General features: G+C 39.1%; 1 protein-coding gene across 1 annotated transcript; it reads right to left on the reverse strand.

Moving 5' to 3' along the window:
- Window positions 1-6,043: 6,043 nt before the first annotated feature.
- On the reverse strand, window positions 6,044-10,600 carry MRPS30 (mitochondrial ribosomal protein S30; the record flags this gene model as incomplete). The annotated part of the gene is made up of 5 exons (XM_010001153.1): window positions 6,044-6,429; window positions 7,852-8,028; window positions 8,548-8,650; window positions 9,963-10,108; window positions 10,354-10,600. Coding segments are annotated over 5 exons (942 nt in total), but the record flags the coding sequence as incomplete, so codon positions are not given.
- Window positions 10,601-10,606: the final 6 nt, after the last annotated feature.

The raw sequence follows: 10,606 nt of genomic DNA on the forward strand, positions 1-10,606 counted from the left end.
AAAAATTTATCAAAATATCTATGGATGTTAGAAACCTAAATTAAAACTGAAAAAATTAGATTTAGGAATCTAACCTGTTTAGATACTTAGAGAAATTGTAATGGGAACCTACCTAATTGCAACATCAAGCTTCTAAGTTTTTTTAAAAAATATCCAGTCCCAAATGTTTCATCAAGAGTATCATGCTATTAAGAAACAACATAAAATTACAGATTATTACTTTCAAAACTATAGTCAACTAATAATGCAAATCCCTTGTGTAAACACAGTTACAACCCTACATCTTACTGTAATACCAAAGAATCTGATTCTTCACAATTTCGTCTTTCTGCATTCTCTACAAAACAGGAATTACTGTTCTCCCTCTATTTCTCAATTTTTCTTTGCTTTCCTTATCCAATTGAGAAGCTTTTCATGTGAAGGTCTGTCTGTGTATTCAGACAAGATTTCCCAAAGAGTTTATTTCGGCATATCTGCCCTATTAAAACAACAATAAAATATTTGATGCTAGCTTCTTAACAGTAACTGGATTAGAGTGAGCCATTATTCACAAAGGTAAAACACTACTCACCTTCAGAAAGAATGGTGCCTGCTCTAGCAGTTATCATTGGGAGGTTCAGGAAATGTTTGAATTTTGTATCTGTGCTTATATAAGAAATGAAACACCTACATCCATATACAGACAACACACAATGAGTCATCACTACCTGCTGTTGGCCTCTGGAAAGGAGCAGGCACTTGGGCATGTCAGATGTCATATGTAAAGCCTTAATAACTTGATAGGAAGCTCAGAGAAAATCTGCTTTTGATAAACTTGGAGATACATCAATTTGGGGTACAGCCTTAAGTGCATTCTCAGTGTCAGCACTCTGCCAGGAAAGGAAGATATAAGGGTCATCTCTGCTAAAGCCATTTGCAGCTGTGTATCAAGTAACATTTGTTTATGCTAAATTAATACACAAACATAGGTGACCACAGTAAGACCAAAAGAGAAAAGGTCTGTACCAATAATTTATTTTCACAGAATTGTAGAATGGTCAGGGTTCGAGGGCACCTCTTGACTAATCCACCCATCCTGAGAGCCCCATCATCTACAGCAGGCTACCCAGGGCTTCAGGGCTGATCAGTGTGGGTTTGAGTATCTTTGCCTTTAGGTATTTACACACACTGATAAGACCCCCCCATAGCCTTCTCTTCACCAGGCTAAACAATCCCAGAACTTGAGTTTTAAAATTCCAACACCTGATCCCCTTCAATTACCTAGAGAAATGTGCTTGTGCAGAAGCTACTTTAAAAAAAAAAAAAAAAAAAGCACAACCAAACAAAAAGCCTTTACAGGCTGAAATCTGAGGTTGAAATTTAAACCTGCTCTGGGATATCTGACTGACAAAAGCATGTACATTTGCAGTGCAGACACTCTTTTGTGTTAGAAGCTACACCTTACAACAGTGAAAGCGATCCTGTATCATGCCCCTTGGGAGCAGTGAAACAGTGTACCAAGTTGATCTCAACTTAAAGTTATGTTAAAAGAAAAAAAGAGGAAGAAATGGAAGGAAGATTTCCTTTAAAGAAGACACATTAAGAGCAACTCTTCTTGCTATACCAGAAAAGAAATCAATGAAATCAAGAATGACTTAGTAAGTGAAAGGTAATACAGAGGAGATTCTGTAGCAGGAGATGTGGTTCAATAAATTGAACTTCAAACAGTTATTAAAAGACCAAAAAGAAATATTGAATGTTCATTCAAAGAATATTTCAGCTAAAAGCAGAATCTTCAAATTATGCAGAAACCAGACAGAACTGGGGGAAAAAAAAAAAAAAAAAAAAAAAAAGGACAGATTAAAATCTAATGCAGATAGTTACAGGTCAATATAGCTGAGCAGACACCATTGAGCTGTCTGTCCTATCTGGAAAAAATACTTATCTTTCAATAGCATAAGCTAGATAGCACTTAGTCCTGCAGAGACACAAAAAAAGCACACCAAGTGTTCTTCTACCTCTTTGCCTTCCTCAAGGACTATTTGTAAAGGCTGTAAATAATCTCCTCATAGAGCAACGGCTACTGGTTTTAAGTGGCCTGCCTAGGTCATCATAAAAGCTGAGATAACAATTGTTCACTGCCCATCTCCAAACTCCAGCTTCAAGACCAAGGGGTTAGTTATCAGGCTGGATAGCATGTCAGACTTTAGACAGCCTTCATTCTGAATTAGATATTAATAAATTATTGAATTCTAAACTCTTGTTCTATAGGAGGATGTACTAAGGTTCCTTCCTCCATTTGCATCACAACATGCATTAATGAATGTGTTAGTCGTGTCCACACACCAACTCCTTGTAGCTTGTAATTCTTCTTAGCCAATTTTAAGATGTGAGCCAGCCAAGACTTCCAAGAAACTATTCTGCAAATCCATGGTAACATGCATTTACCAGGTAAAATTTACATTTGTCACTACACTAGAGAAGGGCTGAAGCACAATTCCTGTAATCATTAGTGGCCTCCATTTGCTAACATCCTCCAAGAGCTCATGGTCCAGGATTTCCAGAATCAGAAGAGCATAGGCTTCTTCAGTACTATCTGGAACCTCTCCCATGGTTAACCAGCTACAAGATTATCAGCTCTGCCAGGAACTCCCCTCAAGGATCCACCTGACAGATATCTCAAACCAAATCCACCTAGACCTGGCTAAGCACCTTCTCATTTCTGTCATGTTCTTGATATAACCTCAACCTGTATGAGACTGTCAAATACAGTCTTGCCTGCACTTGCCATCATTTAACAAAAGCGACTATGGGAGCAGCTTCCTGCTACCAATACCAGACTTGTCAGATTTCACTCTGCCACTATTCAGTATTATCCACGAGTTACCAAAAGCAAGGGTCAGTCATGAAAACACAGGAACAAACCTCTATTAGCAATTCCCTACCCTTTCTTTGTCAGCAATTTATGTTCTGCTTTATGGTGACTGCCTTTCTTGGGTTTTGGTGGGAATGAAACTTGACTGGAAAATAGAAAATGTGGAAAAAACCCATCCCTGTCTCATGTCTGCTGTTCCCTGGTCCCAGACACAGAGGACTTCATTTTAGCCAACGACAGAAAACCTGGTTACAGAAGAGGTAGCAGGAGGCACCTCTGCACAACCAAGCAGACACTGTAAATATTGAAGCTATTTCTCCTGTCTTAAATGAAACAAGTCTACCTGAACAACTTTGTGCAACATGATCCTGTATAGATAGAGGAAAAGTTTCAGGCTTCCCAGCTGCCCCTCTCCACTTTACTTTCAGGAAAGGCTGCTTAGACAGTTCCATTTCAAGTCACTAATCGTAGCCCCATAATCTGAAACAACAGTACAGGTAGAATTAAACAGAAAGTCACTTGAAGGTGATAAAGGTTTTGAGCAAAATAGTTCAGTACTTGAGGAGATACTCACCTCATTATTTAAAACCAAATCTTATTTTTAGATTTTGCTTTATGTGCCTTTGTAATACACTCCAATAGGCCTAAGCAGAAATTAATACAGGAAAAGGTATCCTAACTCGGGAGATTCCCATTCTGTGCTCTTTGAATCACCTTTATTTTAAACAGCAAACTCAACAAAATAGAATGCTAAAGAACAATGCTCCCATGAGACTTATGGAGTAGAACATGAGAAGTTTCTGCTGAGCAAAGCTCAAGAATAAGAACGCTACAGCTTCTAAGCTTTCTACTTTTAAACATTTATGATGTAGACAACCCTTACAGAAAAAAAAATATCATTCAAAGGCAGCATTAAACACCCTGAACAGATAAGATGAAAGATTACTGCAGAAAACTGCATACATGAAGTCTCAACTTCACCAGTCAGTGACAAAAAAGCACAATGCCCATTACACTTCTTTCCTCAGCAGAAGGTAAAGCAGTGTCACCCATTGCTTTTCCAGGGTATCCCCTTGCCTTTTAAGACAGCTGCAGAAACCTGAATTTGGAACTTCACAACTACAAAATAGCCGGCTCACACAAACCTTTCCTCCCTCACTCCAGCACTGGGTTCTTCTACTAGGTTAAACATCTACCTAGTGGTATTTCAATCATTAGTAAAGCTGCACAAAGGAAAAAAAACAACTTTCAACTTGATCTATCACAGCTGAAGCCTAGGATAGACAAAGGCTGAAATGCAAAAAAATTAGTAGTGTTTTTACCCTAGGAGCAGGAGACTTTATTACAGCTTTCCACAGCTACTACTTGTATGCAACTTACAAAGTTTCAAGCCAAAGTTTAGTAGGACACTCCATCTCTCAATATGTCTGCCGCAGTTTCCCTTTACGATTCAACTGCTTTTTGCCTCTCGGTTTTGTAGGCCCAGACATAAAGCAAAAGATTTCCATAAGAGAAAAGGCCTAGCAAACTCTGAGCTGGTAACAACCCTGAAAGGTACAGAGGCAAAGTGGATGTGCATAACCCCAGCTGCTCTCTGGTGTTGAACAACACAGTTGCTGGACCTTCTCTCTTCCAGATGGACTGATTCTCGAGAATTATGATCCATCCAAGGACATCCAGCTGAGAAATATTAACTCTTTCACTGTCTTTATTAGTAAACGTTAAGTAATCTTCACTATTAAGACTGTAGAACCCTTTAAAAGTGATAATTAATATTCTAGACCTAGCATAGAATTTTATAACAAGTTGCCAGCATTTTAGTGGTTAACTTTTATTGTTTGATTTAATTGTAGGTAGTAAAATTCACTGCTAATATACTCTTTGTATTCAAACCACACTTGTCGTTATCTCCCAATTTCCCTACGCTTTTGCTGTACTTGTGCCTCTCATCCAGTTAAGACCCCAACATTATACACAGTAGAATTTGATTACTGCACATACGTCTTGTCTGTCACCCGTTCCACCAGGGACACAAAGGTAACACCATATTCCACCAACTGTAAAGACTGTCCTTTGAGTCAGAATATCCAACTGTTTGTTTTTAATGTCCTTCCATCCCTTTATCACAGCAGAAAACCAGTATCAATCACTCACTTTTCAGCTAGGTCACTTGTCTACCCAACAGTTTATCTTTTCTTCCTACATGGAACGTAAATTTAATCCAAGGATCATCAGCAAGTAGAACTCAAGCACTGTGAAGAGAAAAAGAGCACATAAGGACTCTTTACTCCTGTTAAAAAGAAATAGTACTCGTGTACATCTTACTCATCTAGAGTACCCTCCACTGGTGGAAAAAGTTGCAACTACAGCTCATTCCAACATAGCAAAGGACCAATTAAATAAGATTCTACAACTACCTCATCGTTCATGTAAGGAACTACATAAAATTCTAGGCATGCTTTTATGATTTTAAAATCAGATATACATTGTTGATAAGTAAGTATTCCTAACAGTCCTGTTCCTACTAATCAGAGACACCAATCATGGTTTTGGTTCAGCTGTGGTCTACTGAAAACAGCAAAACATCCAAGTATCAGCAATGAAAACATCCAAGATGTCTACAGCTCATACAAAGGTGCGAAGCAGAAGTGAAAACTGTTGACTCAGAATGCATTTTAGAGTCCTCTCCGGGGTTCCTGCAGTAACACCATAAAAATGTGCATGCATGTTCATAACAGAATCTTTAGATGAATATTTTTATCTTGTTTAGACAACTGCTCAGTAACTGTCTAAATATTTCACTTCTTATGTAACTAAGTTGCCAACCACTCACTGTTAAGAAACGCTGTGTGTTCCAAGTTAATTTTCTCTTTTGAATGCATAAGAATTTAAAACAAGTGATTTCTTCTCAGAAAGAAAATCAGAAATTTTTCACTGGTCCTGAATATGAAGACAGCAGTTACCTAACAACATAATCACATGGCCATATAAATTTGTAGTTTGCTGTGACAGCTCAACACAAAGCCACGGATCTCCTACAAGAAAGTACTCACATGACTTTCAGTTGATGTAATACAATTCTGACAGTATAAACATATAAAGCCAGTAAGGTACTCTAGACCTTTAATTTTTAGTGTACAGTATCAGACATTTAAAATAAACAAGACTCAAATATCATAAGATACATACATATACTGTTCCCTAGACAAACACTTGACTAAAACAAGGGATATTCTAGCCCATGCTTTATTGAGTTACAAAGTTCAGGCACATACTTTATTGTTTAATACTTTATTGTTTAATGATTTACAGCTCTTTTGGTCTGTTCAACAGAAAACGAACCAACAGAAGCAGAACTTCATCATTAAAGCCTTTCACAGTACCATCTTCCACAACATCATACAATGGCTTACTGTCTGTACCCCAACAGATATTCTTCCGGGGGTTATTTTTAATAGTTTCTACAGTTAGTGCTAAAGTATTTAGCTGGTAACAAAAGAAAGCGAAGTATTTTCCATCAGTCACTACTGCCTGTGATACAAAAGGACGGGTCACATCTGCTTCATTCCAGAATCCTACAAAACAAAAAAACTATATTAGTTATACAGAACATGAAATTCCTACGAGCACACACATCTAATACCCAATGCTGAAACACAGAAAAATAATGAGGATTGCAGCAGCCATTCTGTAGGGGAAAACCTCCTGACTGCTTTAACAATACAAGTATTCTTCATAGAGACTTAACTACAATGGAAGCACCAATTAAGGATACTTCCAAGATCACGGAGGGACACAGAGGCATATTTGCATTTTGCACATAATTCCCTATTGCTGACACAAAACCCCACACTGATCAGCCAAGTGACTTTTGAAAACTGTGTTATTAATGCATTCAGGACCTGCAAATTACTGAGGGGAAACATCTTTTGACCATTCCATGCTTCTCACAGGGCACTGAACACTTGTTTCATGCCAGAAGCACATATGTGTATGCATGAACATAACTGACTACAGTAAACAGCCAAAAAACACCATGAAAATCACATTATTTAAGTATAAATGCTTCTAAAAAGCCCCACTGAGCATGAAAACTCTCCTTCAAGTATTTTCTTCACATATTTATGCATGTGTGCTAGCACACACAATAAAAAATTTTTAAAAATATGTTATGTGCAATGAACACTGCTAGAACCTGCTACAGTATAAAGAAAAAATTCCATAGATTTGAATTGCACTGTCCTTAAAACTGCAACGAGTTTAAAGACAAGACTTACCTGACTTCAATGCTCTACATCCACAGAAAAAGCCAGTACTTCTAACATAATATTTAATTTTAAAAAGTATGCGGAGCCAGCAATACATATCATAGTAAACAGATTTTCCTCCATGTGTTGTTACACCAGTGAAACTACAAGGCAGCAAGTATCTTCTAGTAACACTAGATAAAAATTATATATACACATAAACAAGCAAAAGCCTTATCTGGTCTATAAATCCAGGTTTTCTGGGGTTTTTTTGACAAACAAAGGCATAACATCCTAAAGTAAAACTGCTGATAGCTTTCTTTCACTCTCTGTAGGATTTCATTAATGGATATTTCTGAAATAAGGCGCTAAGCAACATTTGTTTCAGAAAAAAATAAAGAAATAAACAAACAGCTTGATATCTACCACCCTTCCCCATAACAAATGTGGTGTGAGCAAGAGAAAGCAGGATTGAGGTTTTTGTACAGCTTGTTATTTTAAAGTTAAAAAATATTTTTCTGCATAATTCATTATCTGTAAATACAAGTACTCAAACACAAAGTCCTAACCAGCCCCTAGTATAAGGTCTACTTCACTCATTGGTTCAATTAAATTTTCAAGCACCTATTTGAAGGATGGTTTTCAGAAAAAAATAAAAAGCATGAGAAAAAGGAGGTGGAGAAAAAAGGTTAGAGAACTTTACATTTGGCATTCATCACCAGGAAGAATTTACTAGGTTGACTTTCTCACCTTGATACATTGCTTGTGCTGCTGTCCAAGCAAAGAGACTTGCAATACCATTAGCTCGATAAAGAACTTCAATCTGATCCTCCAGATTTGCTCTAACAAACCTCTGCCGTTTTAGTTTATCAGGAATAAGATGAAACTGGGTGTGTCCATAACAGCACGGATCTGCTACCTTTGATCCTGTGTTCCCCCAAAATGAAAAAAATTAACAGGCAGTCAGAGGACATCCTTTATTATGCATACAAATGTGTCTTTACTATCAGACTCCAAACAAAAAATTATAACTTCTAGATCTGTAGATCTGTAAAAAAGCTGAGATTCCTCCATTACTGGGTGAGACTGGATGGCTTGTCCAACTCCAAAAGGTAAGAATTCACACACTAAAATACCTCTGAGGCGATGTATCAAAATACAACTCCAGTTTTCTGCCAATCTGCTGTTCCACCCAACTCCTTCAAGCAAATCTGGACACAAGAGTAGCAGCACACATAGGAGGATACTACTCCCCACTGCCTACCTGACGTGGAATCTCAATAGAGATTTAAATACTATATTCATGTATATACACAATATAGTTACATATAAAAATATATTGTTTTTTTCTGTTGATGTGAGGAGAAACACTGGGTGATGGTGTTTGGTTTGAGGTTGTTTTTATGCAAAAGCAGTACTTAACATTTCAAGACTACAAACTCTTACCTATAAACACCTTGTTTTCGTACTGCTTTTTGAACAATGGCAGTTTGGATGGCTTGTGATCAATAACAGGAACATCTCCAACATCTGACTCCAGTGCTACAATCTTGAAGGACGCAGAAGAAAGAAAAACCATGACACAAGTCAAGTTTCTGACATCAGAATCACAGAATTACAGAGTATCAGGGGTTAGAAGGGACCTCTGAAGATTGAGTACAACCCTCCTGTCAGAGCAGGACCAAAAAGCCAACAAAACAGGGCAGATCACACTCAGAAAGGCATCCAGACAGGTCTAGAAAGTCTCCAGAGAAGGAGACTCCACAATGTCTCTGGGGAGCCTGTTCCAATGCTCTCTAACCCTCACAGTAAAGAAGTCCTTCCTCATGTTGAGGTAGAACTTCCTGTGCTCGAGTTTGAATCCACTGCCCTTCGTCCTATCACAGGGCACAAGTGAAAAGAGATTGTCCCTGCCTTCTTGATGGCGAACCCTAAAATGCCACTCTCTGGTCAGACAGCAGAAGGTGTACGTCTTGCTTACATACAACTTCTTGTCTTGTGATAAGTGCTAGTACACTCATCTCATACTGATGTCTGAATGTTCTGCAATGCAAAAAACATTGTGTGATATGGGTCTAAGGAAGTTGCCAATAGGTGGTATCTTCAAAACTAAAATCTGCTTCTGTAGAAGATGAGTAAAACACTTCTAGCAACAGTCACTGAAGTATCCTGAACCAGCAGAGTGAGTTAGGCATGTTCTGCAGTATGTAACATTTCTGATTGCCTAGACAGTTCTTCCAAAGTGCCAAGGTTTGTAACATCTGCCAGTACTAGCCTAAGAAAATGGTACAATTAAGTTAGCAAGAAACATTCAGCATTTACTGTTTGTAATAGAAACTGGGCAAGAGAGACCTTCGCAGCGTACACAACCACCACTGTATAAGCCTACAAGAAAAAGGTTATATTCAATTAGCTTCCAGAAAACTGAGCATTCAAAGGACCAACCATCAAGCAGAACAAACAAGTAACAAAGGTACTCAGATCATGTGTGGTATCTCTTACTCCATTTTCTTCTCCATTATTTTCACATCATTCTTCTCCACTGAGAGCATTCCACACTACCTTTCACATTCTTGCCCCCGCTTACAAGCACAAAACAAAGTCAGAAACTCCATTTTATTAAGTGCAACCACACACATTCTATTTGAAGCACAAAGATGACCAACTTGAAGATCAAAATACTTAGGATCTAAAAAAAAATTAACACAGTAGGAAGAGCATTAACACTTGAAAAATGCATAAACATCCTACATGCCTGATTAATCAGGTCCTCCACAAACTACCTACTGTATGGTTTGAGTGGCTGTCAGAAACAAAAGTAAAAATGTGACTGATTAAGTTACTGTTGAAAACATCCACACCTCTGGCAGTTGCTTTGGTACCCGGATCTGCAGGTGGGGCTTATCATCTATCTGAAAGCGCACAGGGTCAACTCTACCCTTCCGATGTCCATGAACAACAACTTCCTCACCATGATGCCAGTAATAGTTAACTTCAGGCTTTAGATCTGAAACAGACCAGAGGGATACAGAGAAACAGAAGTTGCCTCTTTACTTTTAAAACTTTCCCAATTCCAGTCCTTTTGCTGCAGAAAAGCAGAGAAATCAAAATCCACGTGCATCACATGCAATGACGGAGGCTCGTGATGGTCTAAACAACTCAGCTACACCATCAACACTCCTGCGGGCTCACAGAGCCACCCCACTGCCCACGGGCTCCCAGTTCCCTCTCCCTACCACCCCTGTCACGCACCAAGGGAGGAGGCGGCCAGCAGCGGGTTGCGACCGCACAGCGAAGCGGTGAGGGTTGACACGAGCTGCGTGAGGAAGGGGCCGGGCGTGTGCTCCTGCTGGCGGTAGAGGAAAGGCCGCTTCTTGGCCTGGTAGAAGCTCTCCTGCAGGAGCGCGTCGCAGGCGAGGGAGCGGAGCTCGCTCAGGTCGAGGTGCGGGGCCGCTCCCGCCGCCGCCTCCGGGGCCCGCGCAGCTCCGGGCGCCTCGGGTGCCGC

Source organism: Chaetura pelagica, unplaced genomic scaffold (genome assembly GCF_000747805.2).
Source record: "Chaetura pelagica isolate M959 unplaced genomic scaffold, ChaPel_1.0 scaffold546, whole genome shotgun sequence".
In the NCBI taxonomy this organism is placed as follows: Eukaryota; Metazoa; Chordata; class Aves; order Apodiformes; family Apodidae; genus Chaetura; species Chaetura pelagica.